Source organism: Vanacampus margaritifer, chromosome 6, assembly GCF_051991255.1.
Source record: "Vanacampus margaritifer isolate UIUO_Vmar chromosome 6, RoL_Vmar_1.0, whole genome shotgun sequence".
Taxonomy (NCBI): domain Eukaryota; kingdom Metazoa; phylum Chordata; class Actinopteri; order Syngnathiformes; family Syngnathidae; genus Vanacampus; species Vanacampus margaritifer.
Genome location: NC_135437.1, coordinates 18,700,370 through 18,719,337, shown reverse-complemented (window position 1 = coordinate 18,719,337; position 18,968 = coordinate 18,700,370). Strand labels below are relative to the sequence as shown.

The window sequence follows — 18,968 nt, the reverse complement described above, 5'->3', positions numbered from 1 at the left end:
CTACCAATAACCACAACATGACTACTCTCTCACAACACAACCACTTTTTCTTGTTTTCTTTAATGAACATGTCTTTTGAACAGAATGACACGCTGTGACGTACCTTTCACGCTGTAATTTGAAGTGCCCTACCTCAAATGTGTAATACAATGCAGGCAAAAAGAAAAAGGAAACAATTATTTGAATGAAGCGTATTCTATGTAAACTGGACAGTTTTTCTATCCAAACCAAAACAATAATGTCACATTAGGTTGGTTGACATGACTTTACAGCACAGAAATAAGAGACAGCAAAGAAATCTAACAGCATTTTGCATATAAAAAAGTGTCCATGTTAAACGAACAGAAGAAGCCAAGTGAGGAAAAACCTGTTGGCTCCTTATTAAAAGGACCGTGTTTGGTTCTTTCACAGCTCATAGCTGTATCCAGAGAGAGGGGTGGAATCATCTTAGAAGAAGAAATGTGCCTTTAAAAGACTTCAGCCACAAAATAACGTTTTCATTTAAAGCTGAAAAACAGGTAAACAGGCTAACTCGGAAATAAAACACAGCATGCAAGACTGAAAAAATACTCTGCACTGCCACCTTGAGGCAATGGAATGAAACTACATCAGCACGTTTCGTAACATTGAATACATTTTTCAAAGTACACGCACATTTTTTAAAGTTTGTGGAACAAAATAATTTCAGTCCAAATACGACGGGAAACATTCCACACACCTAACCTGGCCATGAAATACCTAACAGCAATTTTCAGAGGTCCAATTTATAAAAAAAAATTAAAAGTTTGTACAGTATTTCTTGTTTGTGCCAGAATCCAAGAACTTTCAAGGCAATTTTGCAACTGTTGTAACAAAATGGGCGATTAAGTGGTATTTAGGTGTAAATTACAGTAGCTCTTTGAATGTGCTCAGTAACGTAATTAGAATATTGTAGAACAAATTATTTCAGGTGTTTAATTCAAAAAGTGAAAATCATCAATTCTTTTCAGAAGGGTTCAAAAATTGTATCTGAAGAAATTGGAATATTAAAATTATTTTTAATAGGAGAATTAAGTAGGAGAATGTTAACATAGAAAATAATTTTAGGTAGGATCTTTTCAATATTAGATGCTGAATTTTGGGTTTTCACTTAAAATATTGGTAATAAAAAATATAACCATGAAAATTTTAATTATGTGTGCAGCGAATGTATAATATAGAAGTTTCACTTTTTAAATTCCACTAAAATAAATATCTTCCACACTACTCTATCTAATTGATTGAGATGCACATGGAAATATAAAACACTAGAGCCACATTTGAACAAATACTGATTTGGAAAGCCAGCTTAAGACAAGTTGCATTGTATAAACACACGAGCAATGTAGAACATAAAAAAAAGAAGAAACAAGGCAGTAATACTGATAGGCTGTGATATTTTGGTCCAGCTATAATGCAAAGCAAACTGTCTGTATCAAAGCACATTCGTTTTCCGCGCCACATCTGAGCAGCCGGGGTTTAGTTATCCTCCTCGTCGTCGCTGACAAAGCTGCGTCCGTCCTGCGACGTCTCCCTCTCCCGCAGGAAGGTCTGCCTGATGGCCTCCAGCTCGGTCAGCTCTAGGCGGACCTTCTCCAAGTGGAAGGAACGCCGGTTCTGGATTTGCCTCATCGGGAACGGGTTCATGTCCACGAAAGCGATGTTCATCAGCTTCCTGTAAGGGAAAAAAATGAAATAAAGGGGAACCTCAACTTTTTTTTGTCTTGAGTTGCAAGCAGTATTTTTCTCCACAAACACAATGAAGCAAGGCGGCCATTAGATGCCCACATATCAGGAACTAACCAATCAGAGGAAAGCTGAGAACAGCGACCTAAGGGGAGCAAGCTTATTTATATATTGAATATTAATGAGAAAACAAATCATTCAAAACCTTTTATAGCTGACCAATGAAAATAGCATACTGCTCATTTTTAACCCAAATTATCTTGAAAACCTGATAGAGGGATATCAAAGATTACAAAATATTTCTTGAAAAACTGTCACGGCACCTTTAAATATACTGAATGTAAAGCATTCCCTTACCTGGAATCAAGGATTGTGCGAGTGAAATATCGGAGATATTTGAAGATGGTGGTGGAATCCTGCAACTTCAAGAACTCCTCCTCCTTGTATTTGAAAAGAGCAAGAGCGAAGCGAAACATGATCTGCAGAGAAAAGTCGCCAAATAAATTAAACAACAGGAAGTAGGCATTATCATACCTAAGAAGTATATTCTCAAATGCCCATAATTGGGTGGACCATCTGACCTTAGGACCTTCATAGAGGAAGGCGTCCCAGATCTTGAAGAGGATGTCGCTGACCACGCTGTCCACAAACACCACCAAGAACCAGTTGAAGGTGATGAGGGAGAAGTCCACCTTGTGCTGCTCAAAGTGGGCGTGAAGCCGCGGCAGCTTCTCGCTCATTAGGTCCTTGAACACGCGCTGGTCCACCTGCGTCACAATCAGCGTTCCTTATGACCATTTCATTAGGGATGAACAATTTTGATACTGCAATTGTGATTTAATATGTGATTTTTTTTTTCAGGGTCCTCTTCCTATGTATTTTTAACAAACACACCCCTTCCTGGTTGTTTACCTGCGAGCCGAGCAGAGTCTTGGTATAATAATCTCTTGGCATGAATACCTCCACAATGGCTATGAGGCTCCAAAAGGCATCTTCTTGGTCCAGATAGAGCAACGCAATAGCTGCCAGCCTGGAGGGGGGCGGGGGGACACACACACACACACGCACACACATATTACGGGTTAGCTCAACATGACGTGCTTTCAAAGTGTGGTTAGAGGGGTAAAAATATTTATCAGCTAGAAAATATGGGAAGTACATAAATATTGTGTCACATGTCATAGTTAAAGACTTCTCCATTGCCTCTTCAGGTATCTATAATTACACAAAGTAGATTTTCTGGAAATTTCTCATGAAATATACTTGTTTTTTTTTTAGATAGAATACCAAGAAGTGTTTTAATATTTGCTAGTTTATGCCACATGTGTATCTTAAAAATAAAAACTGTTCTCAGGTGGCTTAGTAAAATTTCTGTTTACATATTAATTCAACATTTGTGAAGCTTTCTGAAATCGGTTACACAATCTGCATCAGTTTGAATGGTGTTGAAAATATGAATAATTCTATTTAATTCAGTTTACCAAGAATGGTGTTACTAGACTTTGAGCACTTATTTTACTTGTACATAATACAATGTCACAAAAAGTAGTATACAGAGTAAAGTCCCACTGAAATAATGATAATTGCATCTCAATTTACTCATTTATATACACAAAGCTATTCTTCTGTTGTATGAATGACAACAGTGAAAAGCAGGTTAATTGTATCTTCTGCCATCTAGTGGTGGACCATTTAATTGTTCTGCCTATAACAAAACTTCAATAGAATAGATAAATGACAAAAGATACATTAATTGCAGTAAATAATTTAACTGGATGTTGCCAATGATGTCAATATTTTGGCACACCCTGAATATATTATATTTGTCCTATAATGCTGAATTTAAATTACAGTAAGAAAAGTGCAGCCGAAAATCTGGGCTGTGACAGAAGATTTGCGTACCTGTTTAGCCCCTGGCAGTAGCCAATGTCAGGATTCCTCCAGGAGAAAGCCACCAGAACATTCCTAAGCTTCTGGATGCCGATGGCACTGGGAGAAGAATAGTGCTTATTGTTGGGTAAAGTACGCAGTAAGTCCAGCTCAATCTGTTTCGACGCGGGGTTGGGCTTGTCCCGGGCCACGTTCAGTAAAGTCTCATAATAGTCGGCCGCCAGGGGATCCCGGAACTTCTTGACATGGACGGAGACGCACCAGCGCCACAACTGGGAGCGATGCTCGTGGGGAATACCGCAGCGGATCAGCGCCTTAAGTTCGGGGGAGCGCACCAAGTTCCGGTTCATGGTGCCGGCTAGATAGTTCTCCCACTTGACGCCGACGGATACCTCCTGATCGGTCATAGAGAGGGACTTGAGCTCTAAGGCCCTCACTTTGGCGACGAGGCGCTCCTCTTCTTCCTCTTCCTCGGGCAACGTTTTGAAGCCGTACACGTCATACTCGCTGTTAATGACATCACAGAGGAGAGAAGGTATTAATCAGTCCTCTGTTAATAGAGGAAAACCCCACAGTGGCTGAAGAAACAACTTGAATCTGACAAAAGTAATAATAAATGAACATTTTAATGAAAATTAACCAATGAAAATCAGACATTGCTTTTGAATTTTCTAGGGGTATCATCATTTTTGTCCAGGCCTGTTTCATGAGTTTGTCTTCATCAAGTCATCAATAAATTACAATGTTGTAAAAAAGTTCATTTATCTCAGTAGTTCAATTTAAAAAGTGAAGATCATTTTATGCAAATTCATCAAACACACTTTTCAGAATTTGTTCCTAATTTTTAGATTTAAAAACATTTTAAAGGATTCTTATGTGATAGTCTCATTTCTTGAATTGAGTTTTGGGAGCTGTAAGCTATGATCACTAAATGTTTTTTTTATTTTTTATTATATTATATATTTATTTTTATTTATAATTATTTTTTACCATTGGTATTTATTTTATATTTACAATTTATTTTATTATATATATATATATATATATATATATATATATATATATATATATATATATATATATATTTTTTTTTTTTTTTTTAAACATCCATGCATCCATCGAACTACTGAAATAAATACAACACATCAAAATGTATAGAAGTGCACTTGTGTATTACATAAGTTCGCTCATTTCTCAAATTCTCATTTTTTGAATTGGTGAATTTGAGGGTGAGCTATGACCACTAAATTTATTTAAAAAAAAATATATATATATATATATATATATATATATAATTTTTTTTACCATTTGTATTTATTTCATATTTATAATTTATTTTATTTTATTTTTTATTTATTTATTTATTTTTTTTAAACATCCATGCATCTATCGAACTACAATCAAACATCAAAATATATAGAGGTGCACCTGTATATTACAATAGTGCACTCTAAGAATTATTTATTCTGTGGGGGTGTTTAATGTCTGTATAGTTAATACCTGAAAGTGTTTGGTCTAAAGACTGGGTGCTCTTCCTGCTCGGGATTCTCCAACTGCAGAGCATCCTCCAACAATCTGGAGATGACCTCCCGGGCAGGACTCTGCTCCGAAGAGGAGCACACCGGGTTCTTCACCTCCTGCAGCAGCACCAGATACTTACTCTCTACCTGACACAGCTTGGCCTCCAGCGCTGTGTACTGCCCAGTAAAGAAAAAGAGAATAAGTCATACTGGACTTCCCCTAAGAGTGATTCAGACTTCCTGTTTCTTTCCGTACCAACATACCCACAATACTGTACCTTTGCTTCCAATGCTTTCTCACGACTTTCAGCATTTCTGCGCAACACTGTCAACTCGAGGATCTCCTTGTTTAGGAATTTGTTTTGGGTTTTGTAGCCTTGAAGACTATCCTGAAAGTGAAATGAGTATAATCTATAAAATCAACAAAAGAGAAGAAAAAGACCATTCTATGGCGCAGAAAAACATTTTACCTTGAGGATGTCCACTTCCTGCTGCTCTTTCCCAGGAGGCGGTGAACCATCATTTGGAGTCCCGCTCAGCTCAGAGCTTTGCTGCGACAGTTTCATGATGACTTCATCTTTGGCCTGGATGGTCTCCATCAACATGCCCAGCTGGTCATTTATCTCCCCCACCTTGATTTTCAGAGCCTTCAGCTCTTGCTGGAGGCTCTCCTTCTCCAAGGCCAGACGCTCCATGTGGCCGCACAGGGACTGGATCTGTCCGTCTCGTTCCTGAACTTGGGCCTCTAAACGGGCAACCTCCTCCGGGCTTAGCGCTGGATGTCGAGTCTGATCGGACTCGGTGGATGACGGATCTGGAGGCGGGGGTGGACGATGTGTCGGCTGGCGATCGTTTTGGGATGTTCTTAAGGTCTGCTGCAAAAGTCTCACCAGCTCCTGATTGAATAAATACATTTTTATTTCATTTTTGATCTGTGAACAATTATAATCAGAATGCGAACATTTACATGATGTGTTATAACCACCCCCTTCCACGTTTAAGAGTATGTTTTGTCAATTTGTACATTTCATATGCTATTGATTTTTTTTTTGCTCACATTTACAAGTAATACAGTAATCCTTTTTGATGGTGCTCGTCTCCTTATTATAAGCAAAGCCAAGGCTTTTCAATCAAATTTTTTACAAATACATATCACCCAACTTTGGTACATTTTGCATCAAAACAAAAGGTTATAATAGTTTTGGATCTTTTATTATAGTTTGTTTCATTTTGGCTTTTGCTTTTTTAATTGTGTTACTTTTAACACATTCACTGCCATAGACGCCTATAGACGTCAAAGATTCATTTTGTCTGGGCTGGCAGTGAATAAGTTAATTATTTTTTAGAGAAAGTCTGTTATTTAATTTATTTATTTGGGGGTGCGGGGGTTGTTAATAAAAACGTCTTTTTAGTTTAGTTTGTATTACTGTTAGTATTATTTTTTAACATATGGATTGTTTGACGACTGCAAGATAAAAAAACAACAAGTTGTTCGATAAGTAAACTACAATTCTCAAACTAATTCTTCTTCTGTACCAACATACAGCAATACTGAGATAAATATATTAAAAATGAACCCTCAAAGTTAATATTAATTGACAGAGACTGACACTAAGGACCTTTTCGCTATAATAAAAATAAAAGTAATAAAAGTTTTAGTTAGTTTTATGAACATAAGATGTAGTTTCAGGTAGTTAAAGCATTTTGGTTTTTATTTTACTTCGTTAATAAAAAAAAAATTTTTTAATTCAATTTTAGTTTTAGCTATTTCGTTAATGCCAATAACCTCGGTCCAAACCAGAGGGAAGAGGCACCAGACTACTTCCTGTTCAGTCACTTCACAACCAGAGCCAAATATGGCCTGCTCCAGTCATGCCACCAACTCCCATTACCCTGAACAGACTAAGCAGTATAGATGGATGGATGCATAAATTACACCCCCCAATCAAGGTTGATTACATCCTTTCTACCTTATGACTGGCCAGCTCCTCCTTGAGTTTGGCTTGTTCCTGTTGCATGCGACACACTTCCTCCTGCTGGCTTTGAAGGCGAAGTTGCATCTCCAAAGACTTGCCGTCAAACTCCACCGGGGAGCTCTCGGCGCTGCGGATCTCGGCGTTGCGGCCAAACTTGCCGGAGCCCATCATGTCTCTGAGGAGGGGCCTCTTGGGCCTCGACGAGTTGCGCACAAAGTCAAACGCCGATCCAAAGGAATCTGAGAGACAAGATTTTGTGACTCATTTTGCTTATATCGACTTCAAGAAAACAAGCACCATAAGAAAAAAAAGTGTCTTAGTGAGGGTTGAGGACGTAGACGTACGCCTGTGAACTTCTGGATGAGGTTTGTGTTCGAGGAAGTCTTTGGGTGGGGCATCCACCAGCTCCCACTCATCTGCACTACTGTTGTTGCCGGTGTAAAACACGCTGCGTCTGCTCTCGCCTACCCGACCCGGTCGCAGATATGACATGGAGTTCCTAAAGGGACACAAACCAGTCAGCAGAGACCTTTGCTTGACTCACTCTTGACAAAGAAAAACACTGTGAGGTCATCTGATTCAATAAAGGTTCGACATTCTGAGTCGCTTGTTTAGGAAATCGCCACAAGATACATCATAGTAATTTTTTTTTTTATTATTATTATCATAGTAAGTTTTTATTATTATTATTATTATTAATATTATTATTAATGTGACGGCACAATTTCCACTTTGCGTATCAGATTGCGGTCGTTTTAGAGTTGAATCATGCTGTTTGCCACAGAAGAGGAACTATTCATGTCTGTGTCCGATAACAGCAAGGGAGTGTAACAATTTCCTCTATTGCAATCCACCTTCGAACAAAGTGAGGGAGCATTGCCATTCTTCCTCACACACACAACATAAACATCTACAGATCCAAATATTTTAAACATGTTTATACTTATTAAAACTTATTTTAAGAGCATTTTGACATCTGTTATAAAGGTAAACAAATAGGCTACTAAAGGACAAAGTAATGTCAAACTGTTCAATCTTGTGCCTCTAATTAATGTCTATAAAATATGTTATTTTAATTAGGGCTGTGCAATTAATCAAATTTCAATTATTACACTCCACAATTACAAAATCAGCATAATCGTAAAACAAATAAGATCATTAATAATAATTTTGAGTTGTTTAAATTTATACATTTGTACATTTTTTTTACATTTTAAAACAACTTTTATTTGATTTTTTTAAATATCCAAAAGGAACTTGCATAAGTGTTTTAAATAATTTTATTTGTCTTAATACTTTTTACATTTAAACATTTTCTTATGTACCAAAAAATAATACAATTTTAATTATCACCAAAATAATCGTGATTAATATTTTCTTCATAATCGAACAGCCCTAATTTGAATCATTATATACATTTTAAATTAAATAGGCTGATAAATCGGTTATCAGAATATTATTCTGCCAAATCAGAATCAGCCTAAAAAAAATCCATAGATCCAGCCTTACTCCAAAATACAAAAAGTACCAGTAGATGCATTCAACACAAAATTCTGCATTGTAGTAGACTGCCGTACGTGAAACGCGATATAGTAGAGGAAGTTGAACTCTGTACAAAAGGAACCGACCTGAGCTCTGTACCAAAATTCTTAAGCGAGAAATTGAGAGTATTTGAGGAGGTGGACATCCCTCTGGCTGATTGGCTCTCAGCTGTTTCACCGCCTTCCATCTCGGACTCCATGGCAAAGTCACTGCGGACTTTCTCCATGCTGTCACTGAGCTTCTCAATGAGGAATGAAACTGGAATTCACAGTAATAATATAAATACAGTATTACTAAACGAATAACACCTCTCCTCCGGCACAAAATACACTCAATGGATGCGATGGTGTAGTAATTAAACTGCAACACCATACGTTTAAAAAATGAACAATGGCTGTTTTGAGTGATAGTTTGCAGTTGTGAGGAAATAGTTTCCCATTCTGATTTCTGTAAATAAGGTGAGCAAAATATCTGAAACAGCTCTCGCCATGATATAGGACAGCTCTTACAACACTGCAAACAATACCCATAATAAGACATTAAAATATAGTAACAACATATTCAACAGTCCAAAAGTGACAACTATTATTTTTCACATGGCTACAGTTTCCTAAATTGAGCACATGTAGCAATTCTTTGTACAGTGCTTTTGAACAGATCAGATCATGATGACCTTGGAATGATTTTTTTTTTTTTAAAGCACTGTTATTTCATCTCTGCTTTTCAGAGCATGCACACCCCAAAAAAATAATAATATGAGACACTATCAATTAACAACAAGGGAGAAACAGCAACTGTGGGGCTGAAAAGTCAAAGTGCAACATGGATTATCGTGAAGCTACTTCTGCATGGAAGAAGCAATCGCCACTTATCACACAAAAACAATAGGAAAAAAAAAAAGCTCGCTAAAATGACACAGTATTTGCGCGCTTTCATTAGTTGTGTCGTAAGTATGATGATTAACAATCACATACAAAAAGTTTAGTCATGGTTAACAACAGTTGGAGGCAGACTTCATTGAATGTCTAACTCAGAGGTGGGCAATCTCGGTCCTCGAGGGCCGGAATCCTGCAGGTTTTGTAGGTTTCTCACTTCCAACACAAGCTGATTCCAATCAACAGGATCGTTATCAGGCTTATGCAGAGCTTGCTGATGAGCTGATCATATATCAGCTGTGTTGGAGAAGGGCAACACGCAAAACCTGCAGGACTGCGGCCCTCGATGCCCACCTCTGGTCTAACTGACCTCATGGGTCTTATCTGCCCCCCCCCCCCCCCGCATGTCAACACAGTACACTGGAGAGGGAGAAAAAAGGACTTTTAAAGCTGAAAATGTTTCATTCCAAAAGGTTGGGAAGCACCGCTGTAAAATATGACATTGAATTATTGCATTATGACTGTAATGAAGAAAACCAATAGTGCAAAGAAAATTTAATATTATGATATCAATTACACTAATTCAAGACAATTCCAATTTGCATTCATAAATAAAAGCAAATGCCTTTTTTCGGGTGTTTTTTGCATTTTTGCATTTGGCAACAAAGTAAATATAAATAATAACGACGGGCAAATAATTATGAACCCATCGGACAGGTGTGTGTCACTCCGTACCATTGTCTTTAGCCACAAGTCCACTGACGGGGTGGGCTAAGGTGGGCGAGCTCCAACTGTCCCTCTGTCCGCAGCCTCGCGAGTTGCTGAACTCCCAGCGCTTCTGTTGGAGCTGCTGCAGCCAGGAGTGCATCACCTGCTTGCTGGGGGCCTGGGGGGTGGGGGGGGGTTACAATGTAGTGAAAGACCAGAGTGAGGTTACACACCTTTACCACTATACAGTACTGACAAAAATAAATAAATATAAATATAAATAAAATAAATAATTGTCAAAAGCAATAAAAGTGAGCATTATTATTGTAAATTTAAAGCAATTTGGGCCATAACTGTTCACGAAATACATGTACTAGGTAAGTATAATATTTTTGCAGACACACTTAACTTCCGTATACAAATGAGGACCTACATGACAGAATGGCTTCAAAAACTTTTTTTTTTTTTTTTTTTTTTTTTTAATCCTTCATTAAATTACAATATGCATGCATACATGGGAATGAGCACAGAAGCTCCAGTCCTCGCCCCGGAGCCATGCAATGTGTTTGGCATTGATTATTCCCACCATCTGTTTTGCAAGTGATGCAGCGGGTGCAATTGTCACCAGGATCATGTGACAACAATCACATGACACTTGGAGATGCAAAACTTAATAACTCACCTGCAAAGCATAAGAAATACTAGGCCCCGTGCGTGGATCTGTATTATACTCGGGTAATCATTTATTCTGATGATTTTTTTCCTTTCTCCCTTTTACTTTTTTTACTTCTGAAAACAGATACCTTTACTAACTTTTTACTTCTTTCTTTGTCAAATGGGGTCGCTACCTTTCCACCCCAAAGAAAGAAAGAAAGAAAGAAAGAAGTAAGAAAGAAAAAAAGAAAAGACAGGATCAAAGTCAATGGACAATGAGATTGTGATTGATTGAGATATTAGGGGCTCAAAGTAAAAAAACAAAAACAAACATGAATCTATTCAGAGAAGCAAGCAATTTCCATCCATGTCCTTATTTAAGAGAACCTCTTGATGCTGTCACCGCAAGATGTGGAAAAAATACATAGCTATGTGAACATATTTTGCTTGCATGTACACTACAGTGATTGTTTTTCTTCTCAGCACACACTCTATACAAGTTAATTTAAAAAAAAAAAGGGGTGTGGGGGACTATTTCTAACCCTAAAAAAATATTTTGTACGTCTTATTTTTACATACAGTGGGAGGAAAGTATGTGAACCCTTTGGAATTTCCTAAACTCTCCTGACCTCAACCTGGTAGATGACCTAGAGAGTTTAGTCAACCAAGACATTCCAAGAATCTTGCTGAACTGCAACAGTTTTGTGTAAAGGAACTGTCCAAAATTTGCCTTCATGGTTGAGCACGTCTGATCTGCAACTACAGGAAATATGTGGTTGATCGTATTGCTGCCAAAGGAGGTGAGATCAGTTATTAAATCCAAGGGTATATATGTCCATGTAATTTTAAATTCTTTATACACACAAAAAAAAACAATTGATTGTATGGTATTAGTTTATGCAGACTCCGTTTAATCTTGTGATTTAAACCAATTTATGAGGACATTTTACAAATTCCCAAAGATGAACGTAATTTTTCATTTACTATAAGTGAAGGAGTTAAATCAGTACATGTACTTCACTTTTCTTTTCTTTTCTTTTTACACAAGGACAGTGTACTTGAGTACTTTTGCCACCTTTAGTGCCTGTAAGGCTGTTTGACAAGAACCTCTTCAGGCTTACGTGAGCAAATGTACTGCATTTAATACAAAGCTGTTAAAACCTTAGAGTGACACTCAAGCAGAATGTGAATGGGTGTGTCAGTCGTGGAAAACTGAAAGGGAAAGAGTGGTGTGGGCCTGACAGCAGCAATTCGGGGTACACACACTTGAAAAGTTGATACCTTAAGTAGAAACTCCTTCCCGGCCGTGCTGATCTGAAAGTGTCCATCTTCAGCCTCCACGTCGTAGCTGAAGCACGCATCGCCAATTTCAATGTGTCCCAAAGGTAAAGCGTCCTGGGGACTCTTGAAGTAATACAGATAACATTTCCTGGGATCGTACACGAACCACCGCGGCTTGTAACCCCTCAGGGGCCCCTTGCCGGAGAGTTTGCTCAAGAAGCCGCACAGCTTGGACATCTGCTCCTTCGCCGCCTCCACGTCGACTCCGTCGGCCGCCTTGGCGGAGGCTTCGAGCCGAGGATCTGGGCCGGAGATCGGCTCGCCGCCATCCTCCTCTTCGTGCATCTTTCCTCGAAGTTTCTTCTTCGTACAGCGTAGCGGATGCCCACTCTTGTTTCCATCCGCATGACTGGCCGTCTCCGGGGCATAGCCTCATGGGAGTTGTAGTTTATTTTTGGAATGCGGAAGTGACTGGCTCGCCGCTAAGTGGCACTGTTTGCCGCGATTAGTTTGTCCCCAAAACGTAAACGTGTCGCCATTGGCAACAATATGGAGAGTATTACTAAATGTAAATTACTTAAATTGAGAATATGGATATGCTGAGCCCCCAAACATTATGTGCGAGGGGTAATGTAGCCTGTTGACAACATAACAACATAAGATGGGTAGACTCGAGTAGCCAATGTATTCAAGATTACTGTGACTCCAGAATAACATGACTCTAGTAAAAGTAAAAAGTCCAAATAATTACTTGAGTAAAAGTATTTCATTGGAGGGGAAGATTACTGAAGTATAATAATAATATAATATAATAATTTAAAAATAATGAAAATCTGCTTTAACGATCATAACGAGTGTGAGGTATTATTAAAACGTCTCTACTTTTTCTTGTTGTTATTTACAGTAAAATTTAAGAATGCTGTCTTTCCTATTACTGACAGCGATGTGTATTTGTTTCCGTTTGTCCATAAGCATGTTTCATACTATTTGGTTGATGGAGGACGACAGAAAGATGGGGGTTGCGATTATGATTCTGGTGGAGGTGGATGATCAGAGTGATTCAAATAATAAAAAGATCCAGATTATCTCTAATATTTTTACTCTTTCTAGTCCCATGTATTTAATGTGTGGAAATGTCTTAGAATTTTTTTGGCGTAATCAGATAACTGTGCATGTCCTATTATTATTAGTGCACAATGTTAATATAAATGCTATGAAAACAGTTTGTTATTAAAACAAAGCTCGTTCTGTACTGGATCTCATTTAATTGTGTTTTTATACTAATTGTACTGAATTTGTGAATAGAAATAAAACACTATTTGAGTCATGGTGCCATGGGACAAGTGCTAGAGAAGCACTGAGTGAGTCACATCTAGAACACATGACAGTCAGAAGATGCTGAGATCAAATTACTGTAGTAATGTTGTACTGCAGTCATGCAATAAATATACTGTAGGCCTAATATTGTATATCTACCATAAATGATTACGCCACACCGTACTAATACACGAACACTGATCATACTTTCCAAGACTGTGATCACTTATTACGTTAACAAAATTGAAGATGGAGCAAATCATCATGATTCCAGTCAGTGTGACTCAGACTTTTTACCGACTATATTAGCAGTCAGCGTCGACTTGTGACGTCTCTCAAACAATGTTTGGCCTTAATTTGCAGTAGAAAAAAATGTTTTTTTTCCACACCAATTATTTACACACTCTCACTTTAGCATTAAGGTTCAAGTAATGACATCTTGTTTGCCATTGTCACAGTCAAACCTCTCTCCTCACAAACCGTCTGAACGGATGTGCAAAAACCACACTCTGTAGCGCTTATTTTCCGTTTCTCACCAAGCGTGACACTGTGTGTGTTTATGATGCAAATGAGGGGCATTCTGCAACAGCTTTGCACAGGGGCGGGAAAATAAGTTAGTGTAAATGCCACCCGTCTGTCTGTCTGTCGCGTCACTCTCCTTCTGATTAAAAGCTTTCAGGCTGAACTCGAGAGACGCTGAGATGGCATCGGATTCAAATTGCTCAATGCTAATATCAAGAAAAGGTACATACAGTACACTATGTATTCCTTTTTTTTCCTGGAGAGCTCAGTATTGTTCATTCGGCAATTTTACCGATTTGACATACAGTCACTATAGAGTACATTATGTATTCCATTGGGGACTAAAACAGTTTCATGATTAAACCCTAATTGTGGATGTTTTTTTGTGTGTGTTCTAGGAATTGGAGGCAAGAGATCCAGTTGGGACAGTTCCTGCCGTTTTTCATGGTTAAAGTCCCTGAGAACCTGCTGGAAGTTTGGCTTCAAGGTTAGAACCATTTCTAAAGGTCTCGGTTGACGTGAAAAAAAATTGCAGCAGAGGAGTTCAAAATCCCTAATCTTCAAAATGATGATTATTACCACAAGATGTTAAAAATAATGTTTAGTACGCTACATTCAAGGAGTAACTTTTGAAGTCTAATAGCCAACAGTACAGCAGAAATAGAGAATCTTTTTCCATGTTGCTTGTCTGTGTGACTTCACAGAACATTGAACCTGCGTCACAATCGTTTTGCCATTGGAAACTCATCGAGCTGTCTTCAAAATGGTTCCTCGAGACTCAAGTGTCACCCATTGCACAAAATGGCTGCTTGCCCACTTGGTTTGTGGGTTTCCTTGACAGAGAGTAAGTCCTCCAAATGAGAGATTACCGAATTAGCGTCATATTCCATATTCATTATTTCTGTCACTTAAACTGCATTTTTTTTTCATGCTCATTTTTGAAAAGTCATCTATTTTGGTATCAGTCACTGGTTCAATTCGGCTGACTTACATGCAAGCTGCCACTCAGTGACTGCCCGTGTGAGCGATTGTCACTTTATGTGTCTTGCAGTTGACTGGAGAGCACTAAACCTGATAAAAATTGTATTCATTATTTTAGATTAATTTTTTTGTGGTCCTCCTACAGGAATGCAGAAGAAATCCTCAAAGAAAAGGAACAAGGTTGCTTCCTCATCCGTGTCAGTGACAAAGCCGTCGGATATGTTCTCTCTTACAGGTGAGGATACTACAAACGCAGACATTTTGAAGAATTCAAGAATTGATTCATTGGGATGATTTTTCACGTCAATGTTTAAACTAATTAATCTCTGGATCATTTTACATGAAACATGAACATTCTGAGGCTTCAGTCAACATGTTACCACTGTTACAGAGGCCGCGATCGCTGTCGACACTTTGTGATCAACCAAAGTGACACAGGAAGCTTTGTGGTCCGTGGAGCCGCCGAAGGACACGACACAGTTTCTGAACTAATCCAGCACTACAAGACGAGTCCCATCGAGCCATTTGGAGAGTATCTTACATCCTCGTGCTTTGAGGTGAGGCACAATTTTAAATTCTGTTGCATATGCTGGGGCTCGAAAAAAGATTTTGATGTTTTGTTGTACTGTATATTCCGCAGCCACCTGCAGACAGGACGTATGATGTGATTCAGCATGTGTCGCATACCGAAGCCGAGAAGAAAATGGAAAGAAACTCTGATCAGCCACCTTTAGTGCCAAAGAGCAAAATAACACTTGAGGTAAGTGTGGTCATCATCACAAAAAATTACGGTAAGAAAATTCTGATGAGGGGTAAAAACAAACAATGTTGGGTTCATTGAAGAGTCCAAATTGCCAATAGGTTTAACTCTATAAAGCCAAGCGTATCATATTAAATACAAGACATTTTGAGCCCTCTATTGCATGAGTGTAATATTTTTTTGCCATTAAAACCCTGACGTATATGATCTGACACATGCATTGCATGGATAATCCGTTAGAGGGCAGTATCACCCAGCTGGTGGCTTTTCCAGTGACCTTGCAAGATTGCCCCAATTGAGAAAAGAGAGACATCTATACTTATTAATAGTGGAAAATGTTCTTTCTGATTTTTTAGAAATGCTAATATGTTTGATACGTTTGTTTATTATAATATTTTTGACAGTTATAAATGTACGAATTTAAAGCATTGTGACCGGATGTATCATATATGACACAAAACAAAAGTCATTTGTGGAAGTTGATTTAAAAAATAAATAAATTTACAAAGAATCAAAATTTTCCATCATATATTTCACGGTTCAGGCTTTATAGATTTAAATGTAATTTCTCATAGTCTCTGTCAGGGATTCTCTAACTTTTTCAGTCCAAGCACCCCTTACAGTGGGAGAAACTTTTCCAAGGACCCTCTCTTTATGCTAACGCCAATTAAACATAATTATAACAACACAAAATTATTTAATTATAAGAAAAAATAATTATACAAATTATTATTACTACACCCCATAAATGCAAATACACTTCAGATAGTCTACTGGCGTGGTTGCTTTAGAGTGCCTTGTTGTCAGCCATGAGTGCACACACGTCACGGAGAAAATGCGGAAGACCAATGGGGGAAAAAAAGCGTCTCAAACACATACTGTAGTTATGTGGAACCGTAATAACAAAGCTAGCAAAGACATATTTGTTTTATTGTCCAAAACAGGAAGTGCCACCAGTGCCAAGGCGGAGCAGACACCACGAAGCTGATCCTCCAAGTAACCCGAACACGATGCTGTACGCTCAGTTAAGAAAGAAACCGACCAGGAACCTTCATGAAAGCCAGCAACACATACGTAAGGACTGTTTTCCCGGCGCTACCGCAAGGAGAGTTGCAGGGTGCACCACGCTGAATCAAAACTCCAGAAAGAGGCGTCCTCTGTCTGTACCGGAGTACTCTCTGCTTGGCTTGGCGGATCTCACTTCTGGACCAAGCTTTTCTCCAAAAACCACCAGGGGACCTACATCAAAGAAGATAAACCAGAGCAGAAAACCTCAAAGCAGTCACAGCACCGACCACCTTAATCATGATGCTATCTATTTCCTGGCTAGTAGGCCTGGTAGCCCCCACACGGCATACAAGGAAAACACACCACACACACCGCATCATCATAGTAACCCTTTGTATGGCGGGATAAACACCGAAGCCTTCGGTGGCGGCTTCTCTCATGATGACATCTACGAGATCATCCCTGGCATAGAGGACACGTTAGCTTGAAATATTTAGCAACACATACGAGTCAGTGGAGGACCTCGATCATTTGTTATACAGTAAGTAGGTTAAATGCTTTTATATGGTATGCAGTAGTCCCCCCTCGGATACGACGAGTGAAATCCGCAATACAGTATAAATACCATAGTGATGTTTTTATAGCGTTTGCAGCACTCCATTTTTTAAAGCTCTTAAAACACACTTTTAAAATAATACAAACATTTGAACATATGTGGTATACAGAGAGAAATGGACAACACAAAAATATTGTACAAACATTGTAACAATGTACCAGTCCCTCTGGATTAACGGTGAACAAATCACATTTTTCCTATCTAACAAACTTATCATCTCACAATACACATCAATAATAATGCCCAAATATGTACGTATGTTGAAAAAATAATCTAAAACCATCCATTTCTGTAAGAATGAAAATCAGGATTACAGAGGATGACGTTCAAAATTTTTCAACAAAACCTAGGCTGTACTGAAATACGTTCCTGTTGTCATTCTTCTTTCAAATTTAAAGTCTCAAACTAAATAGTTTGCCTCTATCTAGTGGCTGACAGTGGAATTACATCCAATATAAATAAGCGGGAGACCAAAATAGTTACTAACTGCACCAAATCTGTGAAATAGCAGGACTGCGAACCCGGAAAGGGCGGTGGAGGGAGATATACTATACTGTAACTGTAATATGAAAATAGTGGAAATGGTAACAACCCAACTGTTTTCTTATTGCTCAACTGGTGAACACATATAAACCCCAAGAGCATTATCATCATGTTAAAATCAAATTAAGCTGTGAAATTTTACAGCCAATGGCACTAACTGCCAAAATACACACTGACACGGTTGTTGTTGTTTTTTGTTTCACATTTAATATTTTTTCTAAGACATATTGTTTCATATATGTGCTGAAACTGTGAAATTAATTAAATAAATAATTATGACGGAAAAGCAAAAGACTTTCGTAACGTAATGTGATCCAAGAGCTGCCAAACATTTTGTCTTTACAAAGATGATAATGCAACGTGTTTATGTTTGTAGTTGTCTGCATAGTGCACAGCATCACACTTCAATGTTTCTACTATTTTAGTTAGAAACTTATTTTTTGGTAGATCCCTCACATTATTAGATTGTGAGCACGTACTCATTGTTGTGCGCAGGAAAGATCTCACAACATGTTTGTCTCTACTATAAAAAATATCTTAAAACCACTAGGCGTTATTGTGACCATTTTTTTTTGCTTTTTGTTGGTTCTGACCAAGCTATTTCAAAATAAAATACTGCCCACGGGTTACAAGCGCGTTTGGCTGTAAATACAAGGTACTATATTTTATACTGGCATCAGTGTCCCAGTTTCCACGCTGTAACTGACCTTTATCCGCCAGACTCAGCACCAATTATCCAGGTCAGCTTTTATTTTTGCAATCTCGGCACTCCCTCAAGAGTGGGACAGTATGTCATGTCTTAATGGCAGATGCAGGGCAAGAACATTTTGCAGAGTTGCGTGGAGTCCAGATAACAACAACCTGTATCATGCTCAAATGTGCTCAATGCAAATCTGTGCTGAGATGAGTGCAAGATGTACTCATGCATGTGAATGCTGAGGCAGCTGCTTTTTTTTTTTTTTTTTTTTTATCACCACATTGTGCTTACAGTTATTATGAAAGAACGCACAGGTTTAATCCCCTCCTGATTTTTTATTGTGCACACTCTGTTTATAGTGGCAGGATTATAAC

General features: G+C 38.2%; 2 protein-coding genes across 2 annotated transcripts; one reads left to right on the top strand and one right to left on the bottom strand.

Moving 5' to 3' along the window:
• Window positions 1-41: 41 nt before the first annotated feature.
• On the bottom strand, window positions 42-12,560 carry tbc1d2b (TBC1 domain family, member 2B). Its single transcript, XM_077567437.1, has 13 exons — window positions 12,151-12,560; window positions 10,243-10,393; window positions 8,719-8,890; window positions 7,435-7,589; window positions 7,085-7,329; window positions 5,585-6,010; window positions 5,393-5,503; window positions 5,095-5,291; window positions 3,607-4,101; window positions 2,617-2,734; window positions 2,286-2,471; window positions 2,062-2,183; window positions 42-1,693 (listed from the first exon to the last, which is right to left on the bottom strand). The coding sequence occupies exons 1-13, from the start codon at window positions 12,493-12,495 to the stop codon at window positions 1,498-1,500; spliced, it is 2,919 nt and encodes a 972-aa protein (XP_077423563.1). The 5' UTR covers window positions 12,496-12,560; the 3' UTR covers window positions 42-1,497.
• A 1,520-nt stretch (window positions 12,561-14,080) lies between these two features.
• On the top strand, window positions 14,081-18,443 carry LOC144053462 (SH2 domain-containing protein 7-like). Its single transcript, XM_077567931.1, has 7 exons — window positions 14,081-14,211; window positions 14,388-14,476; window positions 14,694-14,833; window positions 15,116-15,205; window positions 15,362-15,527; window positions 15,611-15,730; window positions 16,675-18,443. The coding sequence occupies exons 1-7, from the start codon at window positions 14,169-14,171 to the stop codon at window positions 17,224-17,226; spliced, it is 1,200 nt and encodes a 399-aa protein (XP_077424057.1). The 5' UTR covers window positions 14,081-14,168; the 3' UTR covers window positions 17,227-18,443.
• The last annotated feature ends 525 nt before the right edge of the window (window positions 18,444-18,968 follow it).

Excerpts from the sequence above, each read along its gene's own strand:
- tbc1d2b (XM_077567437.1), bottom strand. The coding sequence starts at position 12,495 with ATGCACGAAGAGGAGGATGGCGGCGAGCCGATCTCCGGCCCAGATCCT. Across the intron at positions 7,590-8,718 it reads AATTTTGGTACAGAGCTCAG|GAACTCCATGTCATATCTGC; the intron begins GTCGGTTCCTTT and ends GTGTCCCTTTAG. Across the intron at positions 7,330-7,434 it reads TCATCCAGAAGTTCACAGGC|ATTCCTTTGGATCGGCGTTT; the intron begins GTACGTCTACGT and ends CTTGTCTCTCAG.
- LOC144053462 (XM_077567931.1), top strand. The coding sequence starts at position 14,169 with ATGGCATCGGATTCAAATTGCTCAATGCTAATATCAAGAAAAG. Across the intron at positions 14,834-15,115 it reads GTGGGTTTCCTTGACAGAGA|GAATGCAGAAGAAATCCTCA; the intron begins GTAAGTCCTCCA and ends GTCCTCCTACAG. Across the intron at positions 15,206-15,361 it reads GGATATGTTCTCTCTTACAG|AGGCCGCGATCGCTGTCGAC; the intron begins GTGAGGATACTA and ends CCACTGTTACAG.